General features: G+C 28.2%; 4 protein-coding genes across 5 annotated transcripts; all 4 read left to right on the forward strand.

Annotated features, from left to right (window-relative positions):
• Positions 1-113: 113 nt before the first annotated feature.
• Positions 114-3,564, forward strand: OCT59_007793 (uncharacterized protein). Its single transcript, XM_066132387.1, has 12 exons — positions 114-535; positions 629-735; positions 810-1,050; positions 1,141-1,234; positions 1,320-1,484; positions 1,561-1,619; positions 1,707-1,855; positions 1,930-2,065; positions 2,298-2,352; positions 2,429-2,613; positions 2,682-3,060; positions 3,187-3,564. The coding sequence occupies exons 1-11, from the start codon at positions 119-121 to the stop codon at positions 2,931-2,933; spliced, it is 1,860 nt and encodes a 619-aa protein (XP_065998925.1). The 5' UTR covers positions 114-118; the 3' UTR covers positions 2,934-3,060; positions 3,187-3,564.
• A 428-nt stretch (positions 3,565-3,992) lies between these two features.
• OCT59_007794 (uncharacterized protein) lies at positions 3,993-6,470 on the forward strand. The gene is made up of 3 exons (XM_066132394.1): positions 3,993-4,518; positions 4,589-5,003; positions 5,095-6,470. Exons 1-3 carry the CDS (start codon positions 4,273-4,275, stop codon positions 5,706-5,708), a joined length of 1,275 nt encoding a protein of 424 aa, XP_065998926.1. The 5' UTR covers positions 3,993-4,272; the 3' UTR covers positions 5,709-6,470.
• A 286-nt stretch (positions 6,471-6,756) lies between these two features.
• On the forward strand, positions 6,757-8,314 carry OCT59_007795 (uncharacterized protein). 2 transcript variants are annotated; one of them, XM_066132400.1, is made up of 6 exons: positions 6,757-6,918; positions 7,003-7,140; positions 7,215-7,613; positions 7,681-7,726; positions 7,799-8,036; positions 8,234-8,307. In XM_066132400.1, exons 1-5 carry the CDS (start codon positions 6,796-6,798, stop codon positions 8,011-8,013), a joined length of 921 nt encoding a protein of 306 aa, XP_065998928.1. In that variant the 5' UTR covers positions 6,757-6,795; the 3' UTR covers positions 8,014-8,036; positions 8,234-8,307. The 2 variants fall into 2 exon arrangements, with proteins under 2 accessions (XP_065998928.1, XP_065998927.1); XM_066132399.1 differs by having other exon boundaries at positions 7,215-8,314.
• A 222-nt stretch (positions 8,315-8,536) lies between these two features.
• On the forward strand, positions 8,537-10,670 carry OCT59_007796 (uncharacterized protein; the record flags this gene model as incomplete). The annotated part of the gene is made up of 7 exons (XM_066132406.1): positions 8,537-8,641; positions 8,730-9,185; positions 9,265-10,105; positions 10,189-10,230; positions 10,312-10,347; positions 10,456-10,491; positions 10,654-10,670. The coding sequence occupies exons 1-7, from the start codon at positions 8,588-8,590 to the stop codon at positions 10,668-10,670; spliced, it is 1,482 nt and encodes a 493-aa protein (XP_065998929.1). The 5' UTR covers positions 8,537-8,587.
• Positions 10,671-12,574: the final 1,904 nt, after the last annotated feature.

The raw sequence follows: 12,574 nt of genomic DNA on the forward strand, positions 1-12,574 counted from the left end.
TATATAATCACATGATCGTGAGATTAAACATGCAGTGTGTCGTAACACAAGATTCAAGTCAACAACCACAGCCATAATACATACTAACGATCACTTTTTGTCACAAAATACAAGAGCAATGAATGTAGATAAGCTTTTTAACATTCCCTCTAGTTCCATTCCTAGTGGAAAAAACAAAAGGAAACTTACAGCGAATCCAAATATTGAAGTACTTAAAGCAGTGCGTCAAAAAACTAATCCCGAAGAACTTGAAGAAACTTCCGATTTTGTAACTGGGAATAAAGATTTCAAAACTTCACAGCCTGTTCCATCAAAAAGTGCTCTTGCCACCTCTAGTTCTTCGAAAGGAAAGGGTAAAGCCGTACAAATATCTGATGAAGTGGAAGAACAAGAATATTATATTGACGATTATGAAGAATACGAAAGTGATTTAGAAGAGTTAGAAGAGGAAGAAGGTGGAAGATTTTATGGAGGTGGATTAACTGAAGAGCAAAAAAGAATTTTAGATTTAGTTGATCAGGTTGATATTGAGGAGGTTTGTATTTAATTATTTAAGGATTTCTTTCTTTTATTTTTTGTTTAATATATAAGTAAGTTATTAATTAATTTATATTTTCGAATTTCCAAGCCAGAAAATTTAGACTTAGCCGGAGTGCGTAAAATGATTCTGAAGTTTGAAAAAGCCATACGTAAAAATCAAGAACTTCGCGTTAAATACCCTGATGATCCGACAAAGTAAGTTTTGACTTTTTACGCGTCATATATAATAAAAATCATTAATAAATAGCTATATAATATATTTCATTTAGATTTATGGAATCAGAAGCGGACCTTGATGAAGAAATTAAACATTTATTAACTCTTACTGAAGTACCTGATCTGTACCCTCAGATAGTTCAATTGGGAGCTGTAGATTTAATTGTGTCACTTTTAAGTCATGAGAATACAGATATTACTATTGATGCGATAGAATTGCTGAATGAATTGACAGATGAAGATGTTGTAGCAGAACATGAAGAAGGTGCTATAAAAATTTTTATTGATGCATTGGTAATATTATTATTCTTTATAAGGTATGGTTGTTTTGGCGCCAATTGTATTTTTTTAATTTAATAATTTAAATTACTTTTCTTTTATTAGCTTGAACATCAATTATTGGAACTTTTAGTCCAGAATCTAAGTAGATTAGATGAAGAGGAACCTGCTGATAAACAAGGAGTTTTTAACACACTTGGTATATGCCTTTTTTTTTTATGAAAAAGGATCATCATTTAATAGTTACAACATATTTAGGTAATATTAAAATTAATTAAAATTAGGTATAATTGAAAATTTAACATCATTTGATCCTGCAATATCTGAGAGAATTGTTAGAGATACAAATTTATTACAATGGATGCTTAACAGAATTAGGGTCAAAGTGTTTGATTCTAATAAACAGTATTGTAGTGAGTTATTGGCAATTTTATTGCAAAATAGTCGAGGTATTATTTATTTTTAAAGTATTATATTTTTTTAAATAGTTTATCTACACAACTAATTATTTCATTATTCCTTTAGTTAACAGATTAAAACTTGGAGAGTTGGGTGGTGTTGATGTTCTATTACAAGTCTTGAACGTATGGGCTTTTTTAAATTGCAAATTTTGTTTTTTTTTTATTATAAGCAAAATTCCTGAATTAAAAATTTCTTTACTTTCTATAAAGTCTTATAAACGTAAAGATCCAAAGGATGCCGATGAAACAGAGATGATGGAGAATTATTTTGATGCTCTATGTTTAGTATTAGAGGAACCAGAAATCAAACAAAAATTTTTGGAAGGTGAAGGGGTTGAACTGATGTTGATTATGATGAAGTAGGTTTTTTGTATTTATAAACTCGAATAAAAAGCAAATGCCTTCTAATACGTGATAAAATATTAAATATTAGAGAGAAGATGATGTCTCGTATGCGTTCCATAAAAGTGTTAGATCATGCGTTGTCAACACCAATGGGATTAAGGAATTGTGAGCGGTTTGTAGAGATATTCGGACTTAAAACACTCTTTGCTGCTTTTATGCGTAAGGTAAATATATATATTAGGTATATTTGATATCAATAACCTGTAATATTTGGTTTAGCCAGATATTTCCTGCATCATTTTGACGTAATTAAAATTTTCAATCAACGTAAGGATTATATGAACCTCCGAGTATAGGGTTAATAATAATAGTTTATAAAGAAATAGATCAGATAATCCTGCGAATTATAACAATTTCGATATGATTTGATTTATAATTATTTGTTTGTTATTATAGGGCTTAAAAAAACTCAAAAAAAATTATAAAACATTCACCGAATTTGAAGAAGAAGGTAATTAAGTTTTTTTAATATAGTTATTTCTTCGGTTAATTGGCGATTAATTTCGCTCACAGCTGATAATTTTTAGAACATATCATGGGAATAATTATTTCCTTATTAAAAAACCTTCCACCTGATAGTGAAGCTCGAATGCGGTTAATAAATAAATTTATTGAAGACAATTACGAGAAGGTGGACAGATTGTTGGAAATTAGAGAAAGTTATGAAGCTAAAGTCGAAAATGTTAATAAGGAGATTGAAGAAGAGAAAGAGGTACATGCAATTATTTTTAAAATTTTTTTACCACAGGTTAATCTTGGTTAAGTATTCCATTTATTTAGACATTAGACGGCGATGATAGTGAGATGGAAGAGCTTTACCTAAGACGACGATTGGATGGGGGCTTATTTACTTTACAACTCGTTGATCTTACAATTGCGTGGATTTGTTTCGAGGACTCTGCGGTACGTGATTATTTTTATAATAAACAATTACTTAATACTAGTTTTAGTAATAATCATAATAGTCGTAGTATGTTAGCGCTGATGATAACAATTATTGTTATTTTTGTGAACAATGATTACATGATGTAATGCAACTACCGCATTGTGTAACATTAAATCTTTAATTCCTTTTTGGAATTACAGATCAAAGAACATGTAAGCATTCTTCTAAATCGGACAGGACGTAGCTTATCTAATGTAAAGACTATTTTAGAAGGTAAGACCTTTTCATTCTTTGTCTGCTACTCTTTTTTTAATTTGCTATTCCCCTAATTCGGAATTTCTTTATTTTTGCTGTATTCCAATTTTGGAAATCATTTGCAATTTCATTGTAACACTACAGATTATTTTAAAAACATGGGCGATGTCGATCAGATTGAGGCTGAAAATCGGGGTTCCAGTGAAAATGTCAAAGAATCGATGGAAATAGACAACGAATTACCAGTGGCAACAAAGACAGATGATGATACTTTAAAGGAGAGATCATTAAAAGAAAAACGGATTGTTGAAATGTTGATAGGTTCATTATAAAAGATAAAATACACTTTCTTTCAAATTAGAAGTTTGTTTTATTTTAGTAATCTCAGAATATTCTTTATAATTTATTTTTTACACTTATATTGAATATGTTTCAGGTGTAACCAAATAAAAATTTTATTTTACATTGTAAAGTTTAATTCATATAAGGTTAATAATAATAAATTTTAGCTTATTGATTGGATAATGACGACATTAAATAATTTATAAATGTTCCACATTATAAGAAAATTGGATTAATGATTGGTGGTTAAAAATGATTAGCATATTTCAAGAGTTTGAAGTTTCATTCGTGCAACATTGTGCAATTCCGAAATCGCTAAAGAAAGGAATTAAATCGACTAATGGTGCGTTTATGTATTCTCTTTTTGGTATTGATATTCATGCCTTTGTCAATGTCCGACGTCTTTGTTAACCATGCTACTCCATGTTTTCCAATCTAGTAAACAAGCAACTGTTCATCCAAAAATGGCCATTTCTATAACTAGACAACAAGTTAGATTGGTGTACCTACCGAATTTTATACTTTAAAATGGCTTCAAAAAAGCGTTGATCAATTTTCTTTCTTTCTTTTAAACTCATTAAAAAGGCGCTCTTTATCTGAATGATACCGGAGAATTAGGGATAACTTTTTTTGGTGGTTAATAAAGACTTGAATTTTTAACGCAATTCATAAAAAAAACTTCCAAAAAAGCTTTCCTTCTTTTCAATTGTCATATTTTCTAAAATTCGCTTTTACCCTTTCCATTGAAACTCTCATTTTTTTTCGAATTGTAATATATTTTTCACGCTGGCGTGCGCGCTTTTAATTTAGATATTAAATTTTTTTGTTTTGTTCGAGAATTTCTTGTTAATATTACGTTCAAAACTTTTGTACAGATAGCTTTTAACCATGACTCGCTTCACGCCTGCAAAATTTTTCCCTTTTCTCCTGTTATTCATATTTTGCGCCACAGTCCTCGCTGGTCCAACCCTGCATGAGGATACAATATATGTTAGTGATGCTACTTCAGATCTCAATTCTGCTGATGTAGAAAAAACAGCAGATGGAAAACCATCTGAAGGAGTTGACTATACTGAAGATAATGCAAATTTACAACAACTAGTAGATACACCAGAACCCTCAGCCAACGTTAAGGTATGTAGAATGGGATTGACTTCAATAAATGTCTTTATATTTCGAATTTTAATAATAATTCAATTATTAGGGCTTATTGTACAACCCTGGTGATGCTTGCACTATGATAACCTCTCCAACAAATATTCCAAAATCCTTAATGAATCAACGTATTGCTCTCATCAAACAAAATAGCTCTTGTTCAATTTACGATCAGATTAATGCTGTTCAAAATGATGGTGTGATTGGTGCGGTTTATTATGGCGATGGTACTACACCTACTACACCTACATCATCAAAACCCAGTATAAAAATTCCAGTATTTAAAATCAATAAGGAAAAAGGTGATAATTTAATGAACAAACTTAATGAATTTGCAGCAACCGAAGGTTCTACAAAAATGGTCAGAGTTATTATGTTACCTTCTTCAGGTTCATTTGGTGGTGGTTGGCAAATTGCGATAATCGTTATTGGAGCTATACTTGCTGCTTCGTTCTTGGTGTCTGGTGAATATATTTAAAGATATTTATTAATGTTTTTTTTACGTATCTTGTTGAGGAACTAATTTGTTCTGATTTAATTTCTTTTTTTTCTTAGTATTGATTCATTGCCGCTTATATCAACTTAGACGTCGTGAACGAAATTTGATGATTGCTCAACATGAAGCTAATGTAAATTCCAAATTAAAAGTTTTCACCTTAGAAAAATCCGTATTGAAAACTTTCCCCACCAAGGTCTATAGTAAACAACTCGACAGATCAGTTGCCACTTCCGATTCTTCCAAATCAGCGACCATTTCTGAAGTTTGTTCTATTTGTTTAGAAGAACTTGTTGATGGTGAAACTTTAAGAGAGTTACCATGTTCTCATTTGTATCATATGGAATGTGTTGATAAATGGCTTACAACAAAATCATCACATTGTCCTCTTTGTAAGCAAGATGCTACTCCACCCGAAATTGCCGAAAAACGTGAGAAAAAATATGCTCACGCAATTCAAGTTCAAGATAGGCTTAATAATATTTATGATACTTCAAATGAGGCTAGGAATACCGGCGGTAGTTCCTCAACATTTTCAAGAATTTTGGATATGTTTGGCTATGGAGGTTCAGGTCGGGAATCTCAATCTCGCGTGAGACCCACTGGTGGAAATCTCTTCGCTATTCAAGAACTTCCTCCCGTTCATCACGACAACTTAAATCGTATTGTATAATAGAATTCAAAAAGAAATACGAAGAGATTTCATCACATAAGGGAATTCATAGTAACAAATCCTCTGTTATATATATATACATTCATCACCATCCTTCACTTTCCGCACATGTACAAAGTTATCATGAATTCCCAATTCTACTAGACGCATTTTCATGAAAACCCTGCATTTTTTTTATACATTCCGCATTGTTATTCATTTTTGCATTTTTACCATACTTTTTTTTGCATTTACGCTCATATTTTGCATTCAATCACATACATATACATTCATAGATTTTAAATATATATACTAGCATTCGTGTACATGACTTTTATCTTTGTTATAGATTATATACAATTTTTTGCATTCATTTACACGGTATATACAACATTCGCATTTTCTTCATCTACATTTTCATATGGTTTATGATCATTTTATTTGGGTTTTCACATTCTTCAACTCTTCACAATATCACTATATATATATTTTTTTCCAATTTCAATTTTCTTCTGTAGTTATTTTCATATTATACCCTTATCCTTCATATCTCCTAAAAAATTCGGTTGTTTCATTGAATTTTTCTTAATTTCGAACTCCTTCTCTTTCATTACTTCCACGTACTCCTTTTAAGTTGAAAATTTTATTTTTCTTCTTATATATTTATGTATAACTTACTTTCATTTTTGTATTTTTTTATTAAAGGAATCCCTTTTATTCGTTAAATCTTTGTAAAAAGTGATTAAAAAAAATTTAAATATATTAATTATATATTATCATTTAAAATTGAATTGTGTAAAATGTTATCTTTGACCATAGATATAATCTACTATACTGTATATACTGTAAATGTGCGTATTTGTTTTAATCGAGTTTATCTGTTATGATCAAGATCATCACACTTTTCGCTTTCATACAAGATTATGGGGAAATAGTTAGTTACTGCGGATGTGATTATAATTCTGAAACATACTGCAATCAAATTATTTGTTGCACAAATTACGCCTTTCAGCAATCAATCGTTGTGTAGATAAAAGCATGTTTTGGTTTTTCTTCAAGAAATTTTCTCAACCTACTCTTGAATCATTTTTTAATTACTATATAAAATATGGAACTTTTAATAAATGAATTAGAAAAACCTAAAAAGTGTAATGATGAAAAGAATGATCCTATAACAGTATTTCTTGCGGTTTTTATTGCGATTGGTATCTTAGTTAGTTACTTACCGCAGGTAGTTCTATAAAAAAAAACAATTTTTATTTTAAAAAATTTTTTAATAAAAATATTAATATATTTTTTTAAAATTCTTCAATAGCATTATAAAATTTTTAGTACCAAGTCTAGTGAGGGGATTAGTCCATTATTTCTTCTGTTGGGTGCTATTTCAATGACATGTAGTTATTTCAATATTTTAATTTTGCAATTTAATGAATTTGGTTGTTGTAAAAATGTGGTATGTAATTAAGCTTGTTATCTTTATGCGTTTTTATATAAAATTGATTTATTTTTCTAAAAATCTTTCTATAGTACTCTGCTGGATATTGTTTTGAAAATGTTTTAGGAATTATTCAACTAACAATTCAGTGGTTCTGTTTTACAATGATTTTAGTATTATTTATGATATATTTTCCAGATTATAAAAAATATATACCAAATATTAGTCTAGGAAGCGGATATAATAATCTTTCATCAATTTCTTCATCATCAAAATATTCTCCGGAATGGAGCCTTTCTCTTCAAGTCACAGCCGCTGTCGCTATTCATTTTATCTTTACACTCATTATTTCTGCTTACCTTTTAATATTTGTGGGTGGAGCCAAAGAAGAAAAAGTAACCAGATATTGGGCAGATCTATTAGGAGTCATTTCTTTAATTTTAGCGTCAATTCAATATTTACCTCAAATTTGGAAAACTTGGAAAAGAAAGGTATGATTATTGAGAACTTTTCGGTGATTGAAGTTGACTCTTCTTGTTAACATTTTTTGTCAATTAGTCTGTTGGAGCTCTTAGTATTCAAATGATGCTGCTTCAAACTCCAGGTAATTATTCACACTTTATTATTTGTGCATGATCTTATAAGATTTCCTATTTTTTTAACATAGCTTCCTTAGGTTCATTCCTTTTCGCTTATTCCCTCGCTTCTAGTCCTGGTACTAGATGGTCAACGTGGATTGTTTTTCTTATAACAGGATGTCTTCAAGGAACTCTTCTTATTATGTGCATTTGCTGGCATTACAGAGAAAAACATGTTGACGAAGAAATTATTTCCGATGGTCGGGTTATTCCTGATGAACATACTAGATTGCTTGGTTCTCAAACTAATTAAAGAGCCAAACAAGAAAAATTCCCATTTTATGTATTTTGTAAGATAGTATTTTAATAGAACGATTTAAGTTTATTTTAAAGAGGAGGTTTTAGTTTTGCAGTAAATAAATGGTGTAGTTCTGATTTGTAAGAAGGAAATATATTTATGTTTGTATTTTCATTTTTGTCTGGAATATATTGCATGTATTATTATTTAGAAACGTAGGATATTATAGAAATACATAACTTGAATTGGAATCAGATTTATTTGACATTGAAAATTTTTATTAAATTTATTAAAGATTTTGCATCAAATCTAATTTAATATGTGGCATCGGAAAAACTGTCTTGATCGAGATGATTTAATCATTGGGATCAAACCTCTAATTATTCGTGATATAGAACAGATAACATGTGATTATCGGTTAATCTTTGGTACTACTGCTTAAATAGAAATCGTAACCAAATTACTATATTTGATATAATACTATGGTAGTACAAAATTTTGCATTTTATACTCCGACAACTCCCTTTTTTTTACGTTTAGTTCTGAAATTTATTTGATTTAATTACTAGCATATACAAAATTTTTTAATATGGAAAAAAAGCCAAGAAATAAATGGAAATCTGTTGATCCCAACAGAAATCAGGTAATACCAATTCACATTATTACTAATGATATAGTATATTAAATTTTTTATGGTTAAAAAATAATAATAAGGTTTTGATTATTAAAAGCGCTATGTTACAACTACTGAATTAGAAGATGCGGATGAAAGAGCGATTTATATGAAAGATTTATATAAAAGAAAACAAGTATATGGAATATGTGGGGAATGTAATGAACCTGGCACTGGACAAAATTGGTGTCAACCTTGTAATGCTAAAAGATTTGAGGATAACTTTAAAAATTGGACTAGTGGAAATAAAGATATTGATAAAGTTATACAGGAATCACAACTTAATGCTGTACATTTTAAAAAATTTCTTGAATGGATACCTTTTGAAAAATTTCAAAATATCACTTATGTTGCAAAAGGTGGTTTTGGTAAAATATATTCTGCTGAATGGCCTGAAGGAATTAGCGAATATTGGGATATTGAAAATCAAAAATGGCATAAAATTACAGATTTGAAAGTTGCATTGAAAAGTTTGGATAACTCTTCTGATATATGTTCAGACTTTTTAAATGAAGTAACTTAAATTTACTTTGTTACTTTTCGAATTATTATTTACATTTATTTATTAACTAAATTTTTTATTTTAACAATAGATTAAATCTCATCTTGAGATTTTTCTTTATGATACTATTCAATGTTTTGGAGTAACTCAAGATCCAAATACTAAAGATTATATGATGGTTTTATATTATTGTAGTAATGGGAATTTAAGAAATTTTTTGAATAAATATAGATCGAAAAATTATTTAAGTTATGAATTAAAAATTGATAAATTACTACAAATTGCAAGAGGACTTCTTGATATTCATAATGCCGGAAAAGTTCATAAAGATTTTCATCCAGGTAATATACTGTTTAGTCATAAAAATTTACCATTTATAAGTGATTTAGGAATGTGCCGACCAGCAAATAAGTATTCAGATCAAAAGGAAAGGATTTATGGAGTACTACCATACGTGGCACCAGAAGTTTTACGTGGACATCATTATACAAAAGCAGCAGATATTTACTCATTTGGAATAATAATGAATGAGTTTCTTTCTGAAGAAACGCCTTATAGTAATATTTCTTTTGATGGGTTTTTAGCTATTAAAATATGTCAAGGATATAGACCAGAAATTTCTAAAAATATACCACAATTACTTGCAGATATAATAATTAAATGTTGGGATGCTGAAATAAAAAATAGACCAACCACTAAAGAGTTGTATCAGATATTAAAAAAATGGAATGAAGAAAAAAGAGATAATGAAACTGTAATTTATTCTCAATTAAAAGAATGTAATGAAATTGGAAAAAAAAATTTTGAAAGTAGATTATCCAAAAATACTCAATCACATTCGCAAGCAATTTATACTAGTAAACTTTTAAATTTTAAAAATCTTCCAAAACCAGTAAACTCTTCAAATTTATCATCTTTTCAATTTAATTTAGGTAATTTAACTTAATTTTTACTTTAATTATAAAATCCATTTTATATTATTAATTTATTTTTTTATTTGTTTATTTTTTAATAGATATTAATAATATTCCTTCATTATCAATTTTGGAAATTCCAAGTAAATACTTTCTTAATTATTATTATCTTAATTATTTTATTTATATTTAGTAGTAATTAAAATATATTATATAATGTATAGCTTCAGAATGCTTAGATCTTCAATTAAATGAATCAGGTAAATTATTAATTATTTGTTTCTTATTTAATTTATATAAAATTTATTAAGATAATAAAAATAATATTAATTAAATTTTTTTTTTTATAAATTTTATATAATGTATAGCTTTAGAATGCCTAGATCTTCAATTAAATGAATCAGGTAAATTATTAATTATTTGTTTCTTATTTAATTTATATAAAATTTATTAAGATAATAAAAAATAATACTAATTAAATAATTTTTTTTTTTTATAAATTAAGCAAATTTAAACAACTGAAAAATACTGGTTTTATATTAATTACAAATTTTGCAAATCTTTAGATTTTTTAGTTTGGTAAAATTTAAGAGTTATTAAATTATTAATTTATATTTTTTACATTTTTTTTTATTTGTATTATTTATATTTTTATTATGTTTTTTTACATTATTTTCTTTCTTTTATTTTACACTATTTTTTTGACTTTTTTTACATTATACAGTATTTCTATCTTTTCTTAATAAAATATGGCTTATATATTTTATACCTAAAATAATAGATAAAATTAAGAAAATTTCTAAGTTTACATGGGGTGTTTGTACACGGGTCATATAAATATAATTTTTAATAGACTAATTTTTTGTTTTTTAATTTGAAATTGAATGCTACCGACATTATACTCTTTGACTTTTATTCTTATTATATTACATATAAATATATGTATTTTCACCTGCTCTGTAAGTTTACTTAAGGCATTAAAGAAGGTTTTGAATGCTGTTTTTAATCTACTAATATGACCCGTGTTTAAACACCCCGTGTACAAATAGAAATTGCCTAAACATCAGGAAGTCACGGGAAAAATGTTCATCAAATGTATATCGGTCACTTGATGTACATCATAAAGAAACGCTGAACATCAGACCCTGCAATGTACTACCGATGTCACAATATTCGATGTGCATCACCTAATTTTAATGTCCATTAACGATGTACATTATTTTAAAGATAATAAACATCATATCGAATTTATATAAATTATGTTAATGATATGACAATACTAAATATTACTGAATTTATTTTATTAAAATACACTATAACAATCTATTCTATTATAACCGTAAAAGAAAACAAAAAAAAGACAGTAGGCCTCGTTAAATTAACCAAATACTGCAGGAGATCTACAAAAAAAGTTTCGAAGTTATTCTTCGAAACTTTGTCAGAAACAACCTAACAATAAAAAGTTAAAAAGAGTATTAATAAAAAATTAATTTAAAAAAAAATTTTAAAAAAGTTTCGAAGTGAAGTGAAACTTCGAAACTTACCAATCCGTTCCGTTAAGATTCGTACTTACGAATCTTGTTCTTCTTTTTTCACTCTTCGGAAATCCACCCGAGACAAAAAAGAAAAAGAACGGTTAGTAACCGTTCCATAATATTAAAAAAAAAATAATAATAATAAATAAACCAAGATTCGTACTCACGAATCTTGGTTCCGCTTTATCCAAAGATTGGAGGCCCACCCGAAACCTATAAAATAAAATATAAAGAACGGTTAGAACCGTTCATAGTATTAAAAAAAATAAATCTAAGGTTCGTAATATAATACTTACGAACCTTAGTTTCTCCTTTTTCTGTTCTTCGGAAATCCACCCGATCCTCTAAAAAAAAAGAAAGAACAGTTAATAAACCGTTCGTAATATTAAAAAAAATCTAAGGTTCGTAGTAAAATACTTACGATACCTCAGTTTATTGTTTTCCGTTCTTCGGAAGACCACCCGAACCTATAAAAAATAAAGAAAAAGAACGGTTAGTAACCGTTCGTAATATTAAAAAATATAAAAAAAAACCCAAAAGATTCGTACTCGTACTTACGAATCTTTAGGTTTTTCCATTCTTCAGAAGCCCTCCCGAGACACCGAACCTATAAAAAAAAGAAAGGAACGGTTAGTAAACTGTTCCATAAAATAAAAAATAAAAAATAAAAAAAGATTCGTACTTACGAATCTTTGGGTTTCCGTTCTTCGGAACTCGGAAGCCCACCCGAACCTAAACAAAAAAAAAAGAACAGTTATTAGTAACCGTTCCAAAATAATAAAAATAGCCAAGATTCTTACGAATCTTGGTTCCTCTTTGCAAAATCCCTTCTTCCATCCTTCCATCCCCCTTTCCCAGTTTTTTACCTTAAAATCCAATGTATTATTTCCTTATCGATATTTTACGATGCAATCACTCTATCTTGTGTAAAAATACTACGCCAATTAATAAT

The sequence above is a fragment of the Rhizophagus irregularis genome, chromosome 15 (genome assembly GCF_026210795.1).
Source record: "Rhizophagus irregularis chromosome 15, complete sequence".
NCBI lineage: Eukaryota > Fungi > Glomeromycota > Glomeromycetes > Glomerales > Glomeraceae > Rhizophagus > Rhizophagus irregularis.

Excerpts from the sequence above, each read along its gene's own strand:
- OCT59_007793 (XM_066132387.1), top strand. The coding sequence starts at position 119 with ATGAATGTAGATAAGCTTTTTAACATTCCCTCTAGTTCCATTCCTAGT. Across the intron at positions 536-628 it reads ATCAGGTTGATATTGAGGAG|CCAGAAAATTTAGACTTAGC; the intron begins GTTTGTATTTAA and ends CGAATTTCCAAG. Across the intron at positions 2,614-2,681 it reads AGATTGAAGAAGAGAAAGAG|ACATTAGACGGCGATGATAG; the intron begins GTACATGCAATT and ends CCATTTATTTAG.
- OCT59_007794 (XM_066132394.1), top strand. The coding sequence starts at position 4,273 with ATGACTCGCTTCACGCCTGCAAAATTTTTCCCTTTTCTCCTGTTATTC. Across the intron at positions 4,519-4,588 it reads AACCCTCAGCCAACGTTAAG|GGCTTATTGTACAACCCTGG; the intron begins GTATGTAGAATG and ends TTCAATTATTAG. Across the intron at positions 5,004-5,094 it reads TGCTTCGTTCTTGGTGTCTG|TATTGATTCATTGCCGCTTA; the intron begins GTGAATATATTT and ends TTTTTTTCTTAG.
- OCT59_007795 (XM_066132400.1), top strand. The coding sequence starts at position 6,796 with ATGGAACTTTTAATAAATGAATTAGAAAAACCTAAAAAGTGTAATGAT. Across the intron at positions 7,614-7,680 it reads GGAAAACTTGGAAAAGAAAG|TCTGTTGGAGCTCTTAGTAT; the intron begins GTATGATTATTG and ends TTTGTCAATTAG. Across the intron at positions 7,727-7,798 it reads GATGCTGCTTCAAACTCCAG|GTTCATTCCTTTTCGCTTAT; the intron begins GTAATTATTCAC and ends TAGCTTCCTTAG.